Source organism: Gigantopelta aegis, chromosome 6, assembly GCF_016097555.1.
Source record: "Gigantopelta aegis isolate Gae_Host chromosome 6, Gae_host_genome, whole genome shotgun sequence".
In the NCBI taxonomy this organism is placed as follows: Eukaryota; Metazoa; Mollusca; class Gastropoda; order Neomphalida; family Peltospiridae; genus Gigantopelta; species Gigantopelta aegis.
Window position 1 is genome coordinate 13,786,462 of NC_054704.1, and position 27,751 is coordinate 13,814,212.

Here is a 27,751-nt window from a genome sequence, read left to right on the forward strand (position 1 = left end):
TATTTAACGACGCACTCAACACATTTTATTTACGGTTATATGGCGTCAGACATATGGTTAAGGATCACACAGATTTTGAGAGGAAACCCGCTGTCGTCACTACATGGGCTACTCTTTCCGATTAGCAGCAAGGGATCTTTTATTTGCGCTTACCATAGGCAGGATAGCACAAACCATGGCTTTTGTTGAACCAGTTATAGATCACTGGTCGGTGCAAGTGGTTTACACCTACCCATTGAGCCTTGTGGAGCACTCACTCAGGGTTTGGAGTCGGTATCTGGATTAAAAATCCCATGCCTCGACTGGGATCCGAACCCAGTATCCACCAGCCTGTAGACCGATGGCTTAACCACGACGCCACCGAGGCCGAGTAATATAAAGACGAACTGCGCGTACATTTGCTTACTTTGGCAATTCCAGCAGGTGCATTCAAACCTGTTTCTAAAAGTAGATATAACCTATAAAATGTTATGGTAATTTGTTCACAAAGCATTTATTTTGTTTTACAATGTATATTAATAACCTGTATCTCAGAGATGACAATAAATCGTGTCTTTCAGTAGTTAATAGACAAGTAAATGTATTATTTCGTTCAAACTGGAATTTCCTATTCTAATTAATCCAAACCAAACTGGTGGCCATAAAATAGGGAGATTCGCCAAATTAGCGCCAGGGTGTCCTTATAAATCATGTGCTATCCGCTATCCTGTCTGTGGAATGCAAAAAAAACAAAACAACAAAAACAACAACAAAAACCCATTTCTTGCTACTAATAGAAAAATGCAGCGAGTTTCCTCTCTTAGACTATATGTGAAAATTACCAAATGTTTGACATCCAATTGGCGATGTGCTCTAGTGGTGCTGCTCTTCCGTAGGAGTAGTTTGACTCAAGTCTGAAAATAATGTGACTTACTTACTAGCAGTTTTTATTATTGTATCAAATCTACACAACTATGGTCCTTCCCACAGGGAATGCCTTTTTCATATCATGAAATTTACTACAAGTTATTTATTTCTGAGACGATTATTTTTCAAATCGTACCCAAAAATAGTTTGGTGTTTTTGTTGTTTTTTTCGGGGGTTTTGTGGGGGGTTGTTGTTGTTGTTGGGGTTTTTTGGGAGGAGGGTTGGTCAAAAACACTTTTACTTTTCTTCTTACGTCAAACTAAACTGAAATTATTTGCGAAAAAAAAATTGTAGGAGGATGGAATGAATTGTCGATTAACATGGGAGCGTAGTTCTGTAAATACAACGGGGCGGTACGTAGCCTAGTGGTAAAGGGCCCATCTGCCAATGGGCCTATTGGGCTATTTTTAGGCCCAGTCAAGACTAGTATATCAAAGGACGTGGTATGTGCTGTCCTGTCTGTGGGATGGTGCATATAAAAGATCCCTTGCCTTTCATGGTAAAACGTTGCGGGTTTCCTCTCAAAGAATATGTCAGAAATACCAAATGTCTGACATCCAATAGCCGATGATTAATAAATCAATGAGCTCTAGTGGTGTCGTTAAACAAACAAACTTTAACTGTAAATGCAACGTGAACGTGTTTATTTTTCCACAACTGTTTATTTAAAACTTTCTGAGATGTTATTCAATAAATAGTCCTTCCATATTAAACAAAAGGAAAACCTGAATCTTGATATGGCTTGGTTATCTATAATACAAAATGAACATCTAAATGAAAAGCCGTGTTGGTCATGTTGTAAAATTGCAGGATCGTGTTTAGCTGGGAATAAGAGGGTGGTCACCATCCCCTAGAACAAATGAAAGGGTGCTTTAAAAGTGCCCTTTTGTCAAGCTGAAGAACCCCCCCCCCCCCCCCCCCCCCGAGTCTTTCTTATTTCTTTCTCTTTTTTTTCTTCTTCCAACCCCTCCTGTTTTATTACTAATATTTTTAAAGCTACATAATAGCCCGAAGTATTGAGAGTAAACACAGAAGACACTACGTATTTAAATGATGTATTAATAACAGAAAATACATAATATTTATATATGCCCTTCAGTTAGAGCTTTGTTATATATTAAACTATATGTTATACGTGGTACTTCAGTTGAGGTACCAACATATGTAGCAAGATGTGTCGCTCCAACAGTAGCTATATCCGGTGTCTGTCCAAGGCAGTGGTAATCGAGATTGTGTCTTGGGGCGTTTGATTTTGGTAGTGGATCATTATTTGACTTTGAGATTAGTTATTTAAAATCTTTTTAAAAATGTGTTGAGGTATCTTTAATCAAACATTTCTTTTCATTCCTAAATTTTTAATGCAATTTATATACAGTGCTATAACCATTGCTATGAGGTTGATGGTAATGTGTGTGGGACTATCTTCTAATTATATCCTTACCACAGTCACTTACGGTTTAAAAACTGCAAATTTGACATGCCATAAAATTGCATTGAAAGAGTGGGGTGAGACTCTTAAACAAATATATATAGAGAGAGGGAGAGAGGTAGGTGTAATGCTAAATATCTGTAGTGGAGCTAACAAGAAAGGAATAAAATCAAAATATCGCTCCAAGGCAGTGATTAACTCAGTTACGTTCAACTGGAGTGTGCCTTGGATAGTCGATGGAATTTTCTATTCGGCGAGCTAAACTTCACGTTTGTCGACTGGATTCTCTCCAGAAAGTGATCCAGGTAACTGAACAGTGGTTGGTAGTGTTTTCCGCCCTGCATGTGGTGCGCATAGTGTTTTCTCGCGCCGCCCATCAATCGGAACGGCACGACGTGGGACAGACTCCAGGGAAAGTCGTACCCGATGTGGTTTTCGATGAGGAGCAACTGAAAGACGGGGACAAACACTGTCCGGGTCAGCGGATGGCTGTTGAAGACCTTCAGGGCCGTGTTGGCCGACAGAACCAGCGTGATCCGCTCCACGTGCGACAACTGGTTGGTGACGTGACACTCCAGCACGTCGTGGCTGTGGTGCCACTTGTGGACCGTCTTGTAAAGCCAGGGACTGCGATGGAGAGTGTAGTGGATGAAGAAGAAGAAAACGTCGTACAGGATCAAACTCGCCATTAGCTGGAACATCAGCTGCGCAAATGTCGGCGCGTCGACCGGAAGTGCACGAGTGTACTGGATGGTGGACTCCCGTTTTCTATCCCAAATCGAGGCTTCCACTCCACAATATTTCTTCACCATGAAAGTGTCTAAGAACATGAAAGGCACTGCGTAGGCTATCGCTTCTTGAATCATTCCTATAACCGTCTGAGTACGGTACTGCACACTTTTTTCAATTTTGTACTTGTCCAGAGTGCGTAAACAGTCTACAGAATAAGGATATAGGTTTAACAATAGATAGCATCCCATCGTTAACCATGTTTCGAAGTATACAGAATTGAAAAACCATAAAGTGAGTAAATAATTCCAAACACAATTGACGCCCAACTGAATGACGTCATAGTAATACACGGACAGTACAACCAGGACCAGAAGGAACAGTCTTATAACGTTGACTAAGGACGGGTTTCTGAGAGTGTTTTGTGTCGTCTGCATCTTGGAACCAGTTAGTCAGCCCGATTGGATAAGTGCGCACACCTGAAAAAAAGAAATAATATGTTTATCAATTATATTAGAAATCGCATACATGCCTGAAAAAGAAATAATATGCATATCGGTGATATTAAATATTGCGTATGTCTGAAAAAAAATGAAAAAAATGTCGCCATTATATTGTATGCATGGTATATAGGAGAGGGCCTAGTAAGTTGACAAACTTGTGCCCAATCCTTTTGTTGTTTATGCAATGTATTTCAATATTAGAAACTGCATATGCCTGAAACAGAAGTTATATTAAAGGTACCGTATATCAACGCTTACAAATCGCATTCATCTGGAAAAGAAATTATATGTACACACTGTATTTCAATTATATTAAAAACCGCATACACCTAAAAATTAATTTATAGCTAAAATAATTATATTAGAAGTGGATGTTTTGCATCAAATGCACAGTGGATTAAAGCAATTAGCCGTAATCGAATATTAGTCCAATACAAAATATAGGAAATGAATTAAAGCGTTAAAATTAAATCAATATGCTAGGCCTCCTTAAAAACACAAACGTATATAATCAATAACAAAATATGTCTTACGTACGTACGTAGAAAATTAACGATAAAGTATAATTATACTTGTCAAATATCACATAACTTAACCTACAAAGTTGTACTTTTACGCATTTCTAAGCACCCATCTAACTGTATAGCGAAAACCGGTCAATTGTCCGTACAAGCGTAACTTTAACAGTTCATTGAGCAGCGACCATGATTCAGCAATTCTACACAAAAGCCCTGTAATAAGAGGCTATGTTATCGCGGCTCACATTGTTTCGCCCAGTCAGCACATAGATTACCTTCGTATACATACATTTCACAGTGGAATAGTGGCTAAATGTTAGGATATAATAGTGATTACAAGACATATTTTATAGTTTGTGATTAAAATTGAAAAGTATATATATAACCTCTAACCCGAAGTGATAAGTTTATATTACAATATATATATATATATATATATATACACACACACACACACACACACACACACACACACACACATACATATATATATATATATATATATATATATATATATATATATATGCTCCTTAAAAGCTGTATTAAAATTATCTATTTTTATTATTATATTTCAAATCCCTTTACCTTTCCTTGAAGAAAGTTATTGTTTCGTGTGATGAAACATTAAAAAATCCCATTAATAGTGAGCATCTTGAATAATGTAATCCGTATCCCGTGCTGTATGTGCATGTTAAATGGGGTGCGCCGGCAGGATTTCACAATAGAACTGTACTGTGTGGCCAGTGCTAGGGGAGTTTGACTTGTATAGACGCTATCGGGCTGTGCACGTTTAATCGGCACCGGCAATCGCCAGCTGTGTAAACTAATATCGCATTGTTCAAGTATAATTACAGATGCTTGCATCACATTGCATAATATCTAAACCCAAACATATCGGGCGTCTACTCCATTGTGGCATGAGTCTTGACGCGGTGCATGTTTTGGCTAGATGTTTATGCATGCACAAGATTCGGCATGTCATACATTTTAAAGGACACCTTTGTGCATTAAAATTGCGAAAATACATATAAAGATGGCAGGAGAGTGTAGTCGACAGATTTTTAACAAAAGTGTGGTTCAATTCCCATCTGAGATTCATACTTTTATTCTTTCTCGGTAGATCCATTCAACTGGTTTGGTTTTTCTCGTTCCAACTAGTGCACCACAACCGGACAAAGGCCATGGTATGTGTTTTTCTGTCTGTGGGAAACTGCATATAAAAGGATCCCTTTCTGCATTAGGAAAAGTGTAGCGGGTTTCCTCTGAATTACCAAATAATTTGACATTCAATAGCCGATTATTAATTAATCAATGTGCTCCAGTGGTGTCGTTAAACAAAACAAACTTTTTACTTTTCTTTAAGAATTTAAGAATAAGACGTTTATTAGACAAAGGGGAAAGAATGCTGTGTAAATTTTAAACAAACTAGTGGTACAAATCCCATGACTACACGAATGAAGGAAAAAACAAGTAAACTGATCGATTCCGTTTTTCGTCGGAGTAACATATGTGGCAGCAGCGAGATTGCTCTTTCAGTACTAGACCGAATGTCGACATTATAATGTTAGATACCAAATAGCTGTAATTTAAAATGGGCTGAGGTTACAAGGGTTAGCAAATTTAACGGCATCTCAGCACATTTGTAATACGTTATTACTTTCTGAACAGGATACACAACACTATATGTTGGAGGGTGGGTTTTTTGCACACATCTATAGTAATACCATATACATGAATATAAAATGCATTGTCATGCTGGGTCACTATACTTTTAGTTTAGAACCTTTTTTCTCTTGTTTTGGTTTTTTGTTTTGCTGGAGAAGACACTGTATTATTAATATCAATATCACCGTGTGTCCAGATTTATTTACCCTCCCTCACTATCTTACGCACCCTCACCCCTATCCCACCCACCCTCACGCACTATCCTACGCACCCACCCGTTCCGTTATGTGTGGTTAGGTACGGCCTTGGGAGTATTTGGTGCTGTCGACCTATAAAACCATTGTTTACATCGGCTTAGCAACGAGCGGTACACAAACTGTCATCATCTATTATCTTGTCATAAATTCACTTGAACCGCCCCTGCGCGTGCTGTAACCTCACCGTAGTGCAGGGGTGTAACATTCTCTTTGAGAATGGCCAATACAGCACAAATTGAAATTTGAGTAAAAGTCAGTATCTATCTGTGATATTTGTATTTTTGCACAGTTCTTTACACTGTTTTTATTTAAATTTTGACTTTTTATATTGATGTTGATCACCACCTTATTTGTTTGCATTACCATGGTTTGACACCTAATAGCCGATGTATTTTTCGTGCTGGGGTGTCGTTAAAGGGACATTCCCGAGTTTGCTGCATTGTATGACGTGTCCGACTAATAAAATATTTTTACGATTAAACTTGCACATTATGTATAGTTTCTTGTTCAGAAAATCAGTGGCTGTATATTCAATGTGTTTCTGGTCGTCTTAAGAAGTCCAAACTGGATTTTGTCTTCAAATAATTTCGTACGTACGAAAAAAATCTTTTTAAGGAAATAAAATAATATTTAACGACCAGAAACACGTTTAATATACAGCCACTAATATTTTATGCAGAAAAATATATTTGATATGTAATTACAGTTGTGAAAAAGTCTTTGTTAATCGATAACATCTTAACAATTGCAGCAAACTCAGGAATGTCCCTTTAAACATTCATTCATTCATTCATTCACTTGAACCGTGGCAAGCGAATAACTTGTATATAAATTAATAAACAGATTTACATTTACGAAATACCTGTGATGCACTTTAGTTTACCCATGACACATACTTACCTAAATAGTGGTCTTTGTATACAGGCTTGTCATACATACGCAGGTGGTTCTTATACTTGCAGTAAATATTCAAATGTAAACAATGAGTTTAACAGACGAGTCATGTACAGCAGGTTGGCAGTGTTATAACTACATTGGTTTTGTATAGAAATCAAAATGGCTTGGTTAAGTCTGTCCGAGCGTGCCAGTGTAAGGACATCTGCTTTGAAATGGCAATATTAATAGTCGCGGTGTCGGTGTACTAACTTCCTGTTACACCGTGTCACGTGGAGCGCTATTTAAATTGCTTGCCCTTGGATATCAATGGCATATACAAAACCTAAAGGCGGACCACGCCCTAGTCCTTGTGGGGATGCCTCCGATCTCATGCGAATCAGTCTGTTTTCTTCTGTGTCTATTCCAGGTAGTCACCATTGGCGATTCCAGAAGAGGGTCCCGTTCCCCTTCCACCACGTCCTTTTGAAGTTCCCTTTTTAATGGGGGTTTTTGTTGCTGTTGTTGTTGTTGTTGGGGGGGGGGGGGGGGGGGGTCATAAGCTATAACACTAAACTGACCATAGAAACGCGTCTCTGAGCATCTTTATTTTAAAACTTTCCGGATAACATGTCCCCGAACTTGTCCTTTTTAGACACCCCGCCCCTTCTTTACCAAACTTGGATTTGTTCATGTAGTCTCTTTGCCAAACCCTCATTTTATGCTGAACCTTGCTATTCGGTACCCATAAATGTTTTTTTGTCGTTTTTGCAACTTTGGCAAGTGCTGACTGAGGTCCAAACATTCCACCACCTCAAGAATCTAAATCCTACACAGAATACAGAGGAAGGAAGGAGTCAGTGTTCTAGCTAGCAATAGAGGGGCGCTGCGCCCTGCCCCCGTTTTGTGCCGCCCTGCCGTGTGTTTTTTTCGCACCGCCCCTGATTATCGCCGCCCTGCCCTAATTCATTGTCAAACAAAAATACAAAATCTTGCTTTCCTCTCAAAGCGTGTACGTTTGACAATACATTGTTTGGCCACAATTGTGAAAGCCGACAGCAGTTATGTTTTTTTCGTTTCTATTGTTAGTCGATATGACTGCAGACGAGCGGACAGGCAGTCTTACAAAGCTTGAATGCGAAGTAATCCTCACACCGTCACGCACGTAACCACACACCACCTAGCAAACACCTAGTTGAAAGTATACCATCATGATAAACTTCGACAGAACGTCAAATGCGAAATTTATGCGAAGTAAATTTTTGAAAGTAATTGTTGCCTTTGCAAATACCCAGATCAAGATACATATAGTTTTAACTGATGTCAGTAGTCCTTATCAATGACACATTGATTGCATCTTTATAATATGGCACAGAGTAAACTAGCAACACTGGTTATTTGGTCTATGAAGGCATAACTGTGTTTTGTTAAAAGCATGTCTACAAAAGCTATTTAATAAAATCTATCTAGACCTCGACATGCAATAATAGCCGTTTTTAAATGCAGTGAGCAACTTGTTACAGATATATCCTTATGTCAATTTTTTAACTTGTTTGTTTTTTTATTTCTTTATTTCTTTTTATTTATTTCTAATCATTCTCTTTTTTTCATTTCTTGATTTCTTTTAATTTCTTTTAATTATTTCATTTATTTATTTTAAATTACATTTGGGCATGATATTAAATGGTATAAATACTATATATAATACAAAAAAGAATATGATTTTTTAGGTGATCCAACCTTTTGTAAAACATTTTAATAGTTAAAGTTTGATTTTATTTAACGACACCACTAGAGGATATTGATTTATTAATAATCGGCTATTGGATGTCAAACATTTGGTAATTTTTAAATTTAGTCTTAGAGAAAAACCCTCTACTTTTTTCCATTAGTTTCATCGTTTATATACACCATCCCACAGACAGGATAGCACATACCACGGCACATTCCAGTCGTGTTGCACTGGCTGGAACGATATTTTTTTAATAGTGTCTATATTTAGGACATTAGTACAATAATATTGCATATGGCGATGAATGTACTGTTTCATCAAACATCCAAATTTAAGAATAATAGATTTGGGTTTAGAAATTGATTGTCCCCCTCCGTCCAAAAACGTTTTGTAAATTAAAACCAGCATAGATATTCTTACATATATGATATTTATGAATGTAAAAAAATTCCAGATCATATCCAGCACTTGCCTCCAAAATAAGATTTTCGCGTTAAAAATGCCCTACAATTAAATTAGCGCCCTGCCCCATCAAAATCCTAGCTAGAATACTGAGGGAACTGTTTTATTTAACGACGCACTCAACACATTTTATTTTACGGTTATATGGTTACGGTCCACACAGATACTGAGAGATGAAACCCGCTGTCGCCACTTCAGGGGCTACTCTTCAATTAGCAGCAAGGGATCTTTTATATGCACCATCCCACAGACAGGATAACACATACCACGGCCTTCGATATACCAGTCGTGGTGCACTGGCTGGAGCGAGAAATAACCCAATGGGCCAACCGATGGGGATCGATCCCAGACTGACCGCGCATCAAGATTTAAATGTAAATGTTTCTTAAAACAAAATTTTCTTGAAATTATTTGGATTGGCTCCTAAAGTCCCACCAGGGGCGGATCCAGGGATTTTTATTTTTGGTGGACTAAGAGGAAAAGGGCACATGAACCAACTCATGAAAAAGGTAACCCAATCGGGGGGGGGGGGGGGGGGGGGGGGGGGGAGTTATAAAAACTGAGACATTTGAATATATTTAAGGGCGGGTCCCTGGTATAATATCCCATAATTATTTTTAGTTTGGGTTAGGGGTTACGGGAGGGGGAGGGAGGTACGGATATTTGTCCGGATCCCTTCCCTCTCTGGATCAATCTCTGTCCATCACTCATCTTTCTAAATTCTACTGACGCCCCATGTATTCAACTACACGTGTACTTCCTACAGCCGTCACGGATAGCTAACCTCGCTTCGTGGTCAGTTAAATGACCATGTACCCTGGCTGGTCGCTAAACATGATCGGGAAACAGTTATTATAGTCTTAATTTTCTTACCTTATCCTCAGACTAGCTCGGTCCACAAATAGATCAGCAAACTAGAGATACCGAGGCACAATAAAAGAGGGATTCCGTTCACAAACGACATGCTGTTTCGAGACCGGTGACATTTAACGCAGCGAGTTGCGACACTTCCTGGTCACGTGACTGTTCAGTTTACATTTGTCACCGGGTTTCTGCCGGATCTAACCTATTCCCCGTAAAGTTCGTTTGTTGCTATGGCGACTTCTTTATATATCAAACAGACCGCATGTATGACACTCAATAACGATATGTATAAGTGGTCAAATAGCGTGACTGTTCTAATAGTGCTAAACTAGCACGTCTAGATGGCGGTTCTGGGGTGGTGTGCCATCACCCCTTGTCGAGGGTTGTAGCTACTAATAAAAGTACAGTGAACGTACAACAAACGTGTGATCAATATTTATTGAAGCAAAAAACACCACAAAATGGGTGTAATAAAAAGGCAAATGTGAGTCGGTTGGTTGGACAAGCGTTTCCTGGGTAGAAATGCATATTATCGTCTGCACATGCTTATGGGTCGTTGTACGCTCTGGGCTCTCTTTTACACAGCTTTTACATTAAACAAAGATTGCTTCTTGAGTGACACCGTTTAAAGAATGTGTTGAACCAATAAATAATATATTGTGTGTGTGTGTGTGTGTGTGTGTGTGTGTGTGTGTGTGTGTGTGTGTGTGTGTGTGTGTGTGTGTCTGTGTGTGTGTGTCTGTGTGTGTATGTGTGTGTGTGTGTGATGTGTGTATGTGTGTTGTATGTGTGTGTGGGTTTTGTGTGTGTGTGATGTGTGTGTGTGTGTGTGTGTGTGGGTGTTGTATGTGTGTGGGGTTTTTTTGTGTGTGTTGTGTGTGTGTGTGTATGTGTTCTGTGTATGTATGTATGTGTTCTGTTTGTGTGTGTTCTGTGTGTGTGTGTGTGTGTGTGTGTATGTTATGTGTGTGCGCGCGTGTGTGTGTGTGGTTTGTGTGTGTGTGTGTGGGTGTGGGTGTTTGTGTGTGTGTGTGTGTGTTCTGTGTATGTGTGTATGTTATGTGTGTGCGCGCGTGTGTGTGTGTGGGTGTGCGTGTGTTCTGTGTGTGTGTGTGTGTGTGTTCTGTGTGTGTGTGTGTGTGTTCTGTGTATGTGTGTATGTTATATGTGTGCGTGTGTGCGTGTGTGTGTGTGTGTTCTCTCTGTGTGTGTGTGTGTGTGTGTGTGTTCTGTGAACATAGAACATAAATATATGAATATATTATACAAAGGGTAGAAAGTAAAACATAATTTAGTATGTGTTTCTTATAAAATGCTGATGCTAAATTTCAATTGGGTTAATTAGTGTATGCGGACGGTTGTTCCATTTGAGTAGAAGACAATGGGATATCAGTTCTAGTGTCTACACTGATTGACGAGTGCTTCGGTAAATTATGAGTAATCATAAAAGTAATCGCTGATTACGATTCCATTATTACATTATCGATTACAAGGCATTTTCAAACATAGGAATCGATTACGATTGCGATTACCCCATCTCTGATATATATACATGTATATATGTATATAAAAAGTTTTGGTTAGTGGGTGTTGGAGTGGGACAAAATGTTAATCTTTTTTCTAAAAGTGTGTACTCTGTATCCCGAGTTCACTGACTTACAATTATATGTATAATTATTTGTTTTACATTCATTTGATAATCCAGTCATTATGATCCCCCGTTTCTAATACTACTAGAGTAGTAGACAATGGGAGATCAGTTCTATTATCTTATTGACCAGTACTGCTACTAACTATACACACTGTTACTGGAGTTGATGCTAAACATATGTAAATTTAGTAAATTATCAGTAATCATGAAAGTAATCGCTGATTACGATTACATTAGCAATCTAACTGATTACGATTGCGATTACATGAAAACATGTAATCGATTACAATCGATTACGATTACTGAATACGATTACCATCTCTGATATATATGTGTGTGTTCTGTGTGGGGGGAAAAGGGTTTGTGTGTGTGTGTGTGTGTGTGTGTGTGTGTGTGTGTGTGTGTGTGTGTTTTCTGTGTGTATGTGTGTGTGTGTTCTTTGTGTGTGTGTATGTGTGTGTGTGTGTGTGTGTATATGTGTGTGTTTGTTTATGTGTGTGTATGTTTATGTGTGTGTCTGTTTATGTGTGTGTGTGTGTGTGTCTGTTTATGTGTGTGTGTTTGTGTGTGTGTGTGTCTGTTTATGTGTGTGTGTGTGTGTCTATGTGTGTGTGTGTGTATGTATGTATGTGTGTATTTACAAATACTAGTAAACCCCTTACACCCTTTCAAATTTCTGTGTGTATGTGTGTGTGTGTGTTTATGTGTGTGTCTGTATGTATGTGTGTGTGTGTGTGTGTGTGTGTGTTTATGTGTGTGTGTGTGTGTGTGTTTGTGTGTGTGTCTATGTGTGTGTGTGTGTGTGTGTGTGTGTGTGTGTGTGTGTGTGTGTGTGTGTGTGTGTGTGTGTGTGTGTGTGTGTGTGTGTGTGTGTGTGTGTGTGTGTGTGTGTGTGTGTGTGTGTGTGTGTGTGTGTGTGTGTGTGTGTGTGTGTGTGTGTGTGTGTGTGTGTGTGTGTGTGTGTGTGTGTGTGTGTGTGTTTACAAATACTAGTAAACCCCTTACACCCTTTCAAATTTTCGACAACCATCCTTGTTTATTGCACCGTACCGGACGGTTCGACTGACGACATAGGATCAATGTATATTGACCATAAGAAAACGCTTGTAAGAATGTAATCAAGTGTAATACTAAAACGTTTGGTGGAGGAAATGGTGGCCCAAGGACAAGGATTGCCGAGTCACTGGGTTTTATTAATGGCAAACACCAAGGATGTAGTTTTATAACCCAAATGACTAATTTGTTTTAAAAAATTATTATTTATTTATTTGTTTTGCTTAACGAAGCACATTGATTAATTAATCATCGGCTATTGGATGTCAAACATTTGCAAATTTTTAACTCATAGAAGAATGGATTACTTTTCTTTCATTCTTACATAATAAACTATTAATATACAAGAAGATAACAATATGACTGAAAAAAACATGCCGCTTTTAAATCAATGAACTATAATAATTATTATTATTATCAACATATCTACTTATATTATCTATTTATAGATCAGCTGAGCTGATTTCAGTCAGATTGTTATTCAGTTCAATTCAATTCAATTCAATTCATTTATTTGCCAAAGCAATTGCCTATAAGCATAAATATAATTTTACATCATAAATTTACATAATTACGAAAAAACATCACATCGGTTATATATTACAACCCCTGCGACGTGTATATCAAAGGCCGTGGTATGTACTGTCATGTTTGTGGGAATGTGTTTAATAAAAGATACTTTGCTGCTAATGGAAAAATGTAGCATGTTTCCTCTGAAGAATACTAGTAAAACTTACCAAATGTTTGACATCTAATAGCCGATAATTAATTAATCAATGTGCTCTAGCGCTGTCGTTAAAAAAAGAAAAAAACTTTTTCAAAATACCTACATAAATGTGTAATCTAGTGACCCTAAAGCTGCTTGTGCACAGATACTTGATGATATGTAATAAAACAGGCACGATAGCCTATAGACCATAGGTAATGATCCGTGAACACTAACGATTTTCTAACCCAAATCACTTTACATACCAGTGCAGTATTGGCTTAGTGTGTTACCTATGAGTGTTCAGAACTTTATTACGCTCAGGCCGTTACACAACGCCGTATGAGGAATATAATATATAAATACCAAATGCAATAAAATAATAAAGACAATAACATAATACAAATGGAATAAAGTAATGTAATGTCACATTATTGTAATTATTACCATTTTTTTGTCAAAGTTTATTGTCCCCAGAAAATAAATACGGTAATGCCAGGGACTGGGGACCCTGGTATCACTACCTTACATTAATGTTATAGGATACATTATATATATTATTACCAAAAGTGCTAATCAAACGCGCGCGCACACACACACGCACACACACACACACACACGCACACACCCCACACACACACACACGCATGTATAGCTGGGTAGTAAAAGTCATTGTAAATATATATATATATATATATATATATATATATATATATATATATATATATATATATATATATATATATATATATATATATATGCCAGTGTTCTTTTAGGGTTTACTTCCTTTATCAATAATTTCTTTTATTAATTTACATAATTTCTTGAGAATACTTATTTTGTTATTCGTCATTTGTTGTTTAAATTTCAGCGTACTTGGTTTATTATAATAATATGGCTTCAGCAAATGTTTCCAGGAGTTAGTGAAATACGTACATATTGTTACAAGGGGTCTTCTTCCTAGTTCTCCATATAACCTGAATAGTGGGGTTCCTTTTTTAACTGGTAGAATGTGTCTTAAGAATTTTATATGAATAGTTTCAATGATCTCGATGTTTTCGAACCCCATATTTCTCATCCGTATAAGAGAATCAGGAATACAATGTAGTCAAATAGTTTTAATTTGCATTCTACTGAAAAGTTAGATTTAGACAGAACAAAGTACATTGCTTTTGTTGCCTTTTTTGTTTGTATTCAATGTATTTAGTTTGGTAAAAGTAAGACCTAGGTATTTATATTCTTTTACGTTTTCGAGCACATGATTTTCCAAGTGTAAAAACGTTCTTGTATTATTACTCGTGTCATTGGAAATTATTATTTTAGTTTTAGTTGCATTTACTTTGAGTTTCCATTGCAGTATAGTGAAAAGACAGTTAGTGATTGTTGTAAGTCAAAGGCATTTGATGCGAGAAGTGCAGCATCTTCAGCATATAATAAACATAAAAAGTAAAGAGCTGTTTCAGAGAACGTTTCATCTGTATCCAGGAATACCCCAGTAAAAGTTTGGCTTTTTAAATAATTATCTAGATCATTTATTTTAAATAAAGGGAAAACAGGACAGGCGACAAATTTTCACCTTGTCGGACACCGATGTTCCATGAAAATGAGTCTGATACATTTGATAAATTATTTTAAAGAATTTATATACCACCTATAGTCCTTCCCACAGGGAACGCCTTTTTCATATTGTGAAATTCACTGCAAGTTATTTATTTCTGAGTCGTTTCTAAACTGCACACAAAAATAGTATTTTTTCGTTATTTTCAAAAAACGTTTACTTTTATTCTTACGTAAAATCAAACGGAAATTATTTTTTTAAATAATAATAAAAAAAATATAAGAATTTACGGATGATGAAAGTACTGTTATGTCTGTATACTATTAGTACACAATACGCACGCACACAATTGCACATATCGGGTGATTCATACAAGACACTCCACCACTTAAAGCTGATTAGCGGAAAACATATCTAACACAGAACCTTGTAAGTTAGTACAAAGTCACCATATTGTGTTGTCTATTGGTGGTAGAATTTACATTTTTATATACAGTTTACATATGCATATTACCAGTAGACACATATTGGTTGATTCAATAAAAATGTATGTTTTTAAAATGGTGCATGGTACAAAACCTAATATTAAAAATGTTATACTCAATATTTGCTACTTACTAAAATGATAGTCGTTTAATCCAACATTTTTCTACCATGGTTTTTTAACTGGGTTTTTTTTATAATAAACCTTTTTTCGAGTTTTTCTTTCTATGGGCGTTGGGGACATTGTAATTAGTGGGTCATGTCTAGTCAGCTTGCCATATCTTTTTCTCTAACACGGTGTAAATAAAAGTTCATATTGTGAGTGGCGAGTATATAAAAATAGCCGTCCCCGCTCTCTCTCTCTCTCTCTCTCTCTCTCTCTCTCTCTCTCTCTCTCTCTCTCTCTCTCTCTCTCTCTCTCTCTCTCTCTCTCTCTCTCTCTCTCTCTCTCTCTCTCTCTCTCTCTCTCTCTCTCTCTCTCTTTCTCCATGTGATTATTTGTAAAGCAGCCTGGATTATAAACTCGGTTCATTGACAGATATTTATTTTTGAGCCTAGTAAATATGTTTATTAATAGAAGGAGGAAATGTATTGAGGCATGTGCATGAAGAAGACAATCGCTCATCCGTGAAACTTAAGAATTTAGTATTTTATTTTATGACAAACATAAATTATAGCTATTTAAAAATATGGATCTTCTTAAAAGCATTGATCTAAAGTAAGAAAAGATATTTCTTAAATATTTCGCTTTAGCAGTTTTCTGCCCATTATATTGTAACTGAATCCTATTCTGCTTTATTATCCTGTCAATATATTTCTTGAGTCAACTTTTTTTTCAAACGACTTATTGGTTCAACATAAACACTTAGCTGTATATAAATAACTCAAGCAGAAACACATTTTAACTATCTATCTTAAAGCAAACCACAAAACACAAAAGGCTTCAATGAAAACGGATAAATACACAAAACAATGCAATCAACTTACACATTTGATGTTAAAGGTACACCTCTCAAATGGTTACAACACATTCACAATTGACACAAATGAGCTAAGTATGTTTCTTTGCTTCTGCGTCACGACCAATCTCAGTTTAGAGTACACACACGTGTATACAGCAGTGTGTATCTACATCACCTGACACGTTTGCCACTATTTCTGCAAACATTGCAATCAATCAATAAGCGTCTTGTGGTTGGAAGGAGAGTAATGCAATTAAATTATAGAGAACAGACTAATGTTGATTGGGAACAGTCTTAGCATTGATTGGGAACTGTCCTAGAATCGATTGATTGATTAGCATCACTTTTTACAGCAATATTTTCAAGGGAGAAGGAAAGAAAAAGAAAAGATCCATTAAGAACATGCCAGTACATCGTTAAATCGGTGACCGTGACATGTCTAACAGTTTGCAATTGTGTCAAGGGGTGGCGTGAGAAAACTTCAGGTGTGATGCTCGATGGATTAGTGGGAAATGCTGACAATTGTAGTATAGTATTATGCGCACACAAAATGTAATTGGTGTGAGGGCCTTGAGGGTTAGAAGAGTTAACAGTCGTTAGCATAGAGCCAGGGCGAAGATACCTACTGACACAGAAGTTAATTTTTTTTCATTTCTAAAGGTGGATGTGTTTTAATCTTCTATAAAGGTTATACTACATGTATATGTAGTTGAAGTGGCGAAGGCCGGACGCTGATTAGAATAAGCGTACGAGACGGGGGAGGGGGAGCAACACCCCACCCCACCCCACCCCGTCCTGGAGAAAAGATAATCTGAAATTTGGCAAAAACAATAGAGAAATTCGGACAAAATGAGCTGGCTTGAACACTTTTCATCATGTATTTTCATTATTTTACCCACACTATTAGTTGTAACCCATGTGAAAATGCATGACGATTTGTTTGCAACCCTACGTACATAGCTGTTTGGCAGTAATGCTGATATGAATAAACGTTGTGATCTAGATTCGGGTACATATGTTTAATTCGGGCAAAACTCAACCTGTTCCCCCTACAAAAATGGGCCTATTCTGCTCAGTGTGAATATCTGAGTATCGCGTAGTCAGCAGTTTACACCGTGCCGTGACAGACTGTAGGCATCAGTGGCAGTGTGCATCAGATCTCGTCTCGCGCTTATAAAACTTTAAAATGAAAGCTTTATCAAAAGTCTCACCCAAATAAACAGACTGTAATGAAAGTCTGGACATTTTGTTAAAATCCTGGGTCTGGGAAAAAACCCTATGAAAAAACTAATTCATAAAACATTATCATCGGCGAATTTATATATGTATGTATATATAGTGGATTCTGTGTAATCCGGATCTCTGCGTAAACCGGCCCATTTCTAAATCCCCGCCAGCTACCGTTTATCTCTTAGGTATACTACTCGGTCTATGGGCAACCTAGGGAGACACCACAGCATCGTAAAGGTCTCAAATTAACGAGCTACTCTCGATTCACTAATATCAAAACCTATATTAGCTCGGCCATTTACCTTTCGACCGACCGTTCAAAATTGCGCCAAATTCCCTCAATCAAAATTGCGCACCCTTTTCTCTTTGGCATTTAACTGCTCCATTCAAATTCCATAGCATCACCATCACCATCACCCCCACCCGCCAGATTTGATCGGGCTGCTGGTGCTCGCTTGCACCTGCCAGTGCAGGCGGTCCCTCCTCTCCCCTCCCCCCACCTTTCCTGTCATGGACGGATCTTGCGCCCACGACAGGCGTGCGCTACAACAGCTTGTTCTGAATGTGCACGTAAAACCCTATGACAGGACATGACATACTCGGTCTACTCCGTACTCTGGATCAAAAATCAAGAACGAAAGAACCGTTCATGCATTAATTACCTCTGTCGACACCGGATTAGGATTTGACTGAACGACTGGCTGCTTAATTAGTAAAACAATGATCGTCACTTGCCGAGTAATCAGGACGCCGTCGCAAGATCAAATACAAAATGTAATCACACTCGTGTGAAGTTTACACTTATTGCGGTAGGCCGTTATATCTGGATTTTGTATTCAAATAATTTCGTACGTCGAATAAATAATGTTTTAGGAAATAAAATGAAATTTAACCTAGTACAAATATTAGAACGACCACGTTTAATAAGCAGCCACTAATATTTTATGCAGAAATATATATTTGATATGTAATTACAATCGTTAAAAAGTCTCTGTTAGTGGATAACATCTTAAAAATTGCAGCAAACTCAGGAATGTCCTTTTAGGTATATTGTTTATGTCTGTGAAATAATCGATTGCAAGTCTGGCTTGTATGACTGTGTTTTCCAACCATCCATGGGTTCAAATGTCATTGTTGATCGCGAGTTGTCGATCATTCAAGAACCATCACTCTGGATGAACTCTATCTAAACCGGTCCTCTTTGTAAACCGGACTATTTCGGTTTAGACAGAGTCCGCTGTATATATATATATTATACTGACGAGAGTTGCCTCCCCTAAATTACCCATTCAAAGAAGGAGGTTGAAGCAATCTAATTAAAATTAGCTCCACTATTACATGTGGATCTAAAGACAGCCAGTTGGAGCTCATGTCCACCAATTAAAACCTTACTTGCAGAATCCTGCCAGTGATTTAAAAATAATTTGAAAACATTCCGAATTATCCTGAGGGTATACGACATGTTTCGTGTGAATTACGAATGCCTTAAAACATGTTTTATTTGATAAAATAAATAATTTGTAATGTAAAACTGAAGACTGATTTAGTTTTTTTTAATTTTATAAATAAATAAATAATTTTTAATGTAAAATTGAAGACTGATAACCCACCCCGTACGTATTGATATGGTTCGCTGTACTGCGGCCACTAAAATAGACCCGCCCGATATTTTTAGAATTTGTATGCTCCCAAATAACGTTATAAAAGGCGAAGTGTGATTGGTCAATATTTAAATTATTATTTACAGACGAAATGTTACCTGGACATTGGGGACTACGCAGTGTTGTTAGTTTTAAATCACTGGCAGGATTCTGCAAGTAAGGTTTTGATTGATGGACATGAGCTACAACTGGCTGGTGTTAGATCCACATGTAATAGTGGAGCTAATTTTAATTAGATTGGAGGTTGAAGTATTAAACACGTGCCTGAAACCGTTTTGGATATAGGCATGTTAATAAAGTTAAAAGAAAGAAGTATTAATGTTGCAGGTGTGAAGTGTCAATTTTCTTTTCTTAAATCATGTCACAAAGATTATTATCTTCTAATAAGGTATAATATTAAACCTATTGTTAATAATTTAATAAAGTACAGTACTTAGTTATACGTGTGTACTGTCGCCAAGGTATAATCAATATTGGTGTGATACGTAAACACACGTGCACTCACGTGGTTATTTCCCGTTCCAACTAGAAAAACTACACCGCGAGAGCACATTGTTTTATTAATGATCGGCTATTGGATGTCAAACATTTGGTAATTTTGACAAATAGTCTTAGAGAGGAAACCCGCTACATTTTTCTGTTAGTAGCAAGGGATCTTTTATATGCATCTTTTTATATTTACCATTTTGTGACACTCAATAGCCGATATATTTTTATTATTCAGTCATTCATTTATTTATATGCACTATCCCACAGACAGGATAGCACATACCACGGCCCTTGATATACCAATCGTGTTGCACTGGCTGAAACGAGAAATAGTCCAATGGGCCCACCGACGGGGATCGATCCTAGACCGACCGCGCACCAGGCGAGCATTTTACCACCGGGCTACATCCCGCCCAGTGGTAAAGCGTTCGCTTGATGTGCGGTCTGCCTGGGATCGATCCCCGTCGGTGGGCCCACTGGAATATTTCTCGTTTCAGCCAGTGCACCACGACTGGTATACCAAAGGCCACGGTATGTGTTATCCTGTCTGTGGGATGGTGCATATAAACGATCCCTTGCTGTTAATCGAAAAGAGTAGCCCACGAAGTGGCGACAGCGGGTTTCCTCTCTCAATATATGTGTGGTCCTTAATCATATGTCCGACGCCATATAACCGTAAATAAAATGTGTTGAGTGCGTCTTTAAATAAAAATTTCCTTCTTTGTTTTCTGTGACGCAGTTATATAAAAGATTCTTTGCTGCTAATCGATAAGAGAAGCCTGTGTATGTGTAAATAAACATTCATTAATGTAGAGCATGTGTCACTTGTATATGATCAACAACTAATGCTAGTGTCAGACTGTCAACTGTCACGACGAAGTGCGCTCAAAGTAAAAACTAATCGGTCGTAGGAGCTGTGTTACGTGTGCTGTATACACGACGAAAATGGAACTGTAATAGCGATTACACTAGAAACTGGGCAGTCGTAGAAGTCGTGACAGCAGAAACGAGGCAACTTTGTGCTGGCAGTCGGTAGTCATAATGCTCCCTTAACGAAGACTATGGATTATTGTAATAAGCGGACAACTATACACATGGATACATTGGCGTATTGATCTCTCATTAGCGTATCCTGCTGTAGATTTCTGGGTAAATGGGTTCTTACGTCATTCTGGGTAACTGGGTTCTTACGTCACATGTATGCACACACTAGAGTCCGTGTAAACACGGATAATACACAATGTAATCAAAATAGTCATTTTCTGATATATGAAACGGTACGAAATAGCATTTTATAAATAACATTCTGTGTAGCATGTATTTTTAAAAGGTATTTGTTGTATGTATTCTTCGTATCCACGGTGATCTGAGCCAATCTAATTAAAATTAGCTCCACTATTACATGTGGATCTAAAGACAGCCAGTTGGAGCTCATGTCCACCAATCAAAACCTTACTTGCAAAACAAACTTTAACTTTACTTTTTTTCCCGGGGGAGAGATATTTAAAGTTTTTGTTTTGTTTAAAGACACCAGTAGAGCACATTGATTAACCCATCATCGGGGGGGGGGGGGGGGGAGCGTAGGTGCAGGTATGTCTGACTACACAGGTTTCAATGTCTAGTGTGCGCTACATAACAACTGTACACTAGATAAACCTATATTAATTTATTGCGAATAGATAAAAATGGTATTTAGGGACATAACTTTGCGACAGTCGCATAAATTATTGCTACAAATCAAAGTAGCAATGTCTTTACTTACACTGGTTTCAATGTCTCGTGTACGCTGTAAACCAACTGTACACTAGATTAAACCTGTATTAATTTACTGCGAATAGATAATAGTATTTACCGACAGTCACTACCACAGCCACATAAATTATTGCTACCACTCAAAGCAGCAGTTGTTTTACGTTATAAATATTTGAACCATGATACGGAAGTTCTTGATTTAGTGTACCGCCACCTACAGTACTATTAGTGGAGCAAAAGATCAACAATTTTTGAGATAGTCCAACCGCGAGTTCAACAAAGGGTTGGCTACATTTTGCTCTGTATGTCAAAGCTAATTTATCACATTCTACAATGGTTGGTCATAAACTTGTCACACTTTGGTTATATACATGTATTTGTCATATTTTAGTTAATACTGAATTTATTTTGATTCTAAATCGCTTTCTGTATTCTTCAATGACTAACAATTTCATATTTTACTTCAAGAAGATTATTATATGTCTTAAATTTTAGTTTTGGAATACACATTTGTTGCTTGAAGACACTCCTTTAGTCGTATTATTTATTATATATATATATATATATATATGTATATATATATATATATATGTGTATGTGTATGTGTATGTGTATGTATATGTATATGTATATGTATGTATATATGTATATATATATATATATATATATAATTGTCGTATAAAGCATACAAAAGTAATAATTAAACGAGTTGTTTGCATATGATTTGAAATTTAGCATTTTTACTTTTTTGCGTATTTTTCACCTTAGTGGCATCCTTCCATCCAAACCCATGTCAAATTCACATCGACTGATCTAATTTCATGGCCCGTTCGGTCTGTATTATTAAGTTTTAAATTCATCTTCTTTTCATCTGCTCACCCGACCGCCTTCTTTTTATTTACTCGATGCTGCATTTCGCAAGTATCTTTTTGCGTTCAGGTACGCACACACCGTGTTCAATAGTGTTTGTTTGAGCACAACATTTGGTAATTCTGACTCGTAGTCATCAGATGAAACCCGCTATATTTCTTCTAATGCAGTAAGGGATCTCTTATATGCACTTTCCAACAGACAGAAAAGCACTTACCACGGTCTTTGTCCAGTTGTGGTGCACTGCACAATCAACTGAATGGATCAATCGAGGTGGTTCGATCCTGCGACTCAAGCACCTCAAGCGAGAACTCGACCGACTGAGCTAAATCCTTCCCTTGCTCAATAATGCGTACAAAGATAAATTCACAAATACAACCACAGTGAACGTCGCCATCTTTGTCACTTAAAGAAGTGGCTATACGGCGGCCGTGTGTATAGCCTCGTAGTTGGCTTTTTAGGGTTTTTTGGTTGGTTGATTTTGTTTGTTTGTAAACTGTCCCGTAATAAGCACGGGTTACATCTAGTGAGCTAATGTCAGCTGATGTTCACGACAGAGAGAGAGAGAGAGAGAGAGAGAGAGAGAGAGAGAGAGAGAGAGAGAGAGAGAGAGAGAGAGAGAGAGAGAGAGAGAGAGAGAGAGAGAGAGACACACAGACACACAGACACACACACACACACACAGACGAACATACATTACAATCGACGTATTATATCTAGGCAATGTAGCTTCAGTTAATTTTAAATCACTCTGAAATCGCTTGAGATATTTCCTTGTGACATGATTCAGTATTTCTATAAGATACTCGCACTTTGACCCTGGCCTTTTGGTCGTGCTTCTACTCAGGAAATGCTTGGTCAGCTATGCTTATCGCTGGTCATAGATAAAGTACTGACAATGTATAAGATACATAATATAGGATACATAATATAAGAAACCATTGTATATGAACTGTGTTGACCTGGTGTCAGGAAAAACATATTGCCACCCAGTTACTTCTCTATCTGTATCTAGGTCTGGGTTTTGCGAGTGTGGAACCAGTTAAAAACGAAACACACTGAACAGAATGTGACAGAACACACCGTGTCTGTGCTGGCGTGAACTGGCTGTAACAGACGACACGCGCCAGGCCCAGACCCAGCTCAGGTGTGTTTTGGGCTTAAGGCATCGAGGTCTTGCCGCTGGAATCAGTATCTAAGGACTGGTATTTCCAAAGCTGTGATACGTGCTGTCTTGTCTGTGACATAATGATTTGCGTTGTATAATACCAACCGTCTTAAGGTTGGTATAATCTGGCAGGAGCGTCGGAAGCAATTAAAAGTTGGTACGGCCATGAAAGCAATGTATATGGTGAGATCTCCTATGTGAGCGCCATAGGAAGAGAAAAAAAAAACGTGGTTCGATCATGGCCGTACCAGCCGTACAGCTGCCGACGCCCCTGACTAGCTTCTTTAAAATTTGCAACATTACTCCCAAACATAAAACCCTGGCTATGTTAATACTTCTAGTAGTGGCAAACATGTACGAAGACTTACCAAGTCGGGTGGGTGGGGCGTAGCTAATGTTTTTCTCTTGGTGAATACGACTGACCAATGCAAATAAAAAGGCAGTTTAATGTTATATAATGGCATGAATTGATCACGGGTTTTTTTTGGGGGGAGGGGGGGGGGGCAGGAAATATGTGTGTATACTGTTATATAATGGCATGAATTGATCACGGGTTTGGGGGGGGGGGGGGGGGGCAGGAAATATGTGTGTATCCAAACCACCCATTTGACTCAAAGTGTGCATATAGTTAAATATATAAATATTTAAAGTAGTAGATCCAGAAGACAAAACATTATGGTTGAAATTTACACAGAATACCTGAAGGATCTTAACATATGTATACCGATGGATGATCGGACAACGACGACCATACAGTGCCAGCAAGATGTTTGTCAGTCATCGAGTAAAAAGCTTTGGCGCTTTACTTCGCTTAACAGCATATCGCTGAAGAGCAGAATCGAAACAACCTCAAACGGCCTACTTGCCCACCTGCGCTATACAAGTGTGTACGTCAAATATGTATGTGTAAATCGCTGGCACCAGCTACTGTATATTATGTAACCAGTTTTGTATGTGATGTTTAAATATGTTCTATGGATCACTGTTCTGAAATAAAAATCTATTCTTCTTCTTCTTCTTCTTCTTCTTCTTAGTATTATTATTATTATTATTGTTATTATTATTATTATTATTATTATTATTATTATTATTATTATTATTATTAAAACTAATAATGACAGTGCGCCGATCCCCATGTGATTAGTAGTCATGATCATAGGGTTTAATGTGCACATTCAGAGCAAGCTGTTGTAGCGCACGCCTGTCATGGGCGCATGTGTCGACTTTCGCCGGCTCCTCCATCCAGGACAGGAAAGTGTTTGACGGGGTGGGAGAGGGGGTCGCCCGTACTTGCATGTGCAAACAGCCCGACAAGTCGGTAGCGGGCAAGGTAAGATTAATTTTAGGGCAATGGGTAATGGACAACTAGTTTTACGTGCTCATGTACCACTGGGGTTTTGAACACACCTCTTACGAGTAAAGTCTCTGATATGATCAGGGGCCTGACTCGGGACAGGAGGTTTAATTCTAGGACAGTTCTAAATATAGCCAGAAAAGTGTTTTTATTGCCATTTGAGCGGGTTACAGAAATTATATTAATGAAGGGAGATAATCCGTTCCTCCTTGCCGAACAGACAGACCAAGTAGTTACAAACGCTATAAGTATCGTATTGATATAGAAGTAAAGTTCTGTTGCTAAGTAATTTAACTCGAACACTATTCAAATATATAATTTATTCGTCAATATGCATATACATTGTAAAATATGTTAATAGCAAAATCAAACTCATAAGCTCTGCAATATAAACTGTAAGGAGTAATGGCAAAATAATGGTCTCCTTATGTTGACAATTGGTCTAGATAGGGAGGGAGGAAACCCGCTGCCTCCTCATGGATTACTCCTACCGAATAGAGCAGCGGATTTTTTAAATGCATAAACAGGACAGTGTGCCATAGACCGAGCAGCAACTAAAAGACGTGGTTACTTGTTGGATCCACCGAGAACGATCGATCCTCCAACCCACATCACTTAATGTGAAGCATTCCGCCGTTACACACCGATCTAAAACATTTTTATTGGCAGGTCCATTAAAGACTACTACTTCAGATTTAAAAAAATATAATAATAATAATAATAATAATAATAATAAAATAATAAAATAATAAAAATCAAAACCCCGCTAAAATGCACAAAATAAAATAATATAAAAATAAAATAAAATAAAAATAAAAGTAAACCACAAAAAAATGCTCAAAATTAAATAATATATCCTATTGTCCCCTTTTCTTTCTCTGCTTTGAATTCCGTCTCATATCTTCCTAATCTGGCAACTCCTCCTATACATCATTTCATTTCAACTTATTTTCGTGCTTATATCCAATTAAGGTTCAAGCACGCTGTCCTGGGCACACACCTCAGCTATCTGGGCTGTCTGTCCAGGACAGTGGGTTAGTTGTTAGTTGGTTAGTGGTTAGTGAAAGAGAAGAGGGTGTAGTGGCCTTACACCTACCCATTGAGCCCTTAAGAACTCGCTCTGGGTTGGAGCCGGTACCGGGTTGCGAACCCTGTACCTACCAGCCTGTAGTCCGATGGCTTAACCACTGCGCCACCGAGGCCGGTTCCTATACATCAACTTCTTTCGCTGTTCACCTTCACACCCCAGTCCTTGTCTCTCCAACCGCGACAGGTGTTTGTCTCTTGTGACTATACGTGCCATACACCTGTCATTCCCCATCAGCTTTTATCTGTGGGCTTAGTCTAACCACTTCGAGGAGTGTTCAGTAGTTACTTCTGGCATTGTTAAGAGGTACTTGTAACTACCTAATATACACCCCTACTACCGGCGGTCGTTAGTTAGTGCCGTGGGTCAGACCAGCTTTATTAGCAGCAGAAGACTAGGCTGCAGGGAAATACATAGAGACTGCACCTGTGGGTGAAGTTGACACAAGTAGGCGATGGTGTGGTCAGCTCAGAAGACAGAGTTTGAGGAAACTTACAGAAAGTGTCGAAAACTGATTGAAATCGTGGGAGTAATTTGTTAGCTATAGTAATTTTTTTAAAATCGTGTTAAACTTTAGACCTATATAATGTTTAGGAGACAAGAAGTAAAAATAAAATTCATCTTTCGATTTCTTATTTATGTAGGTCACGTCGTGATATTACGTACCTATTATGTTTCCTATCACTATCCTGGACTGACAAAAGGAATCCAAATGAAACGCTGAACATTCTGATATTATTTTTAAAAACACTGAAAGTCCTTGACCCTCTCTGTGCGTAGTTATTCCTTACCAATTATTTGATGGGTCATATTCGAAGTTATCAGCAAACGAAGGACGGGTTCTACAGTTCGTTCCACATTTGTTTTCATACTATGTAATTTACTACAAGTTATTTATTTCCGAGCCGATTGATTTGTAAGTTGCACACACAAATTGTATTTCTTTGTTATTTCCAAAACACTTTTTCTTTTCTTCGTACATCAAATCAAACTGAAATTATTTACAAAACACGTTTTAACAGAATGATGGGACGGACTATAGGTCAATCTTGTAGAGCGCTCGTCTGGGGTGCGTGCGTCGTAGGATCGAATTACCTTAGTGGACCCATTCTCGGATTGGGGTTTTCCCGTTCCAACTAATGCCCCACGACTGGTATATAATATGCTGAGATATGCGTTGTCATGTCTGTGAGAAAGTGGATATAGAAGATCCATTGCTGCAAATGGAAAAATAAAATGGGTTTCCTCTAAAGAGTACATACGAGTTAAAATGACCAAATGTTTGACATCCAATAGCGGATTATTAATAACCAATGTGCTCTAGTGGTGTATTTAAACAAACAAAAACCCACAATTATTAACTAAAATGATATTTGATGGTTTAAGATACACTTAAAACAAAAAAACTATTTTGGAAAATTGTTGGTCGCTTCCTTTGGTCTGGCCAAAATACATCAAAAAGGTCTGCAGAAAAAAAAAAGAGTAAAAATAAAGGCCTATCGTAACCTGAACCTAACCACGTGTATGACGATCATTTCGGGTTGAATTGTACCAAAATATTCAGGCCCGTACGCACCCCCCCCCCCGCACCCCCCCCCCCCCCCCACACACCCCATAGTCTTTCGAGGTCCGTCCTTGGATATGTAAAAAAGAAAGAAAAGTCATTTGACATATTTTGAGGCAAAGAAACATTTCAAATTTACTTCCCAGAATGCAGGAAAATGCATCTCCTGCATTCTAGATTTAAAAACATTTCGGGGGGGGGGGGGCATACCCCCGGACCCCCCTA

General features: G+C 37.9%; 1 protein-coding gene across 3 annotated transcripts; it reads right to left on the reverse strand.

Moving 5' to 3' along the window:
- Positions 1 to 1,948: 1,948 nt before the first annotated feature.
- LOC121375390 (cholesterol 25-hydroxylase-like) lies at positions 1,949 to 16,593 on the reverse strand. 3 transcript variants are annotated; one of them, XM_041502814.1, is made up of 2 exons: positions 16,377 to 16,593; positions 1,949 to 3,543 (listed from the first exon to the last, which is right to left on the reverse strand). In XM_041502814.1, the coding sequence occupies exon 2, from the start codon at positions 3,499 to 3,501 to the stop codon at positions 2,545 to 2,547; it is 957 nt and encodes a 318-aa protein (XP_041358748.1). In that variant the 5' UTR covers positions 3,502 to 3,543; positions 16,377 to 16,593; the 3' UTR covers positions 1,949 to 2,544. The 3 variants fall into 3 exon arrangements, with proteins under 3 accessions (XP_041358748.1, XP_041358747.1, XP_041358749.1); XM_041502813.1 differs by lacking the exon at positions 16,377 to 16,593 and adding an exon at positions 9,948 to 10,169; XM_041502815.1 differs by lacking the exon at positions 16,377 to 16,593 and adding an exon at positions 6,908 to 7,050.
- Positions 16,594 to 27,751: the final 11,158 nt, after the last annotated feature.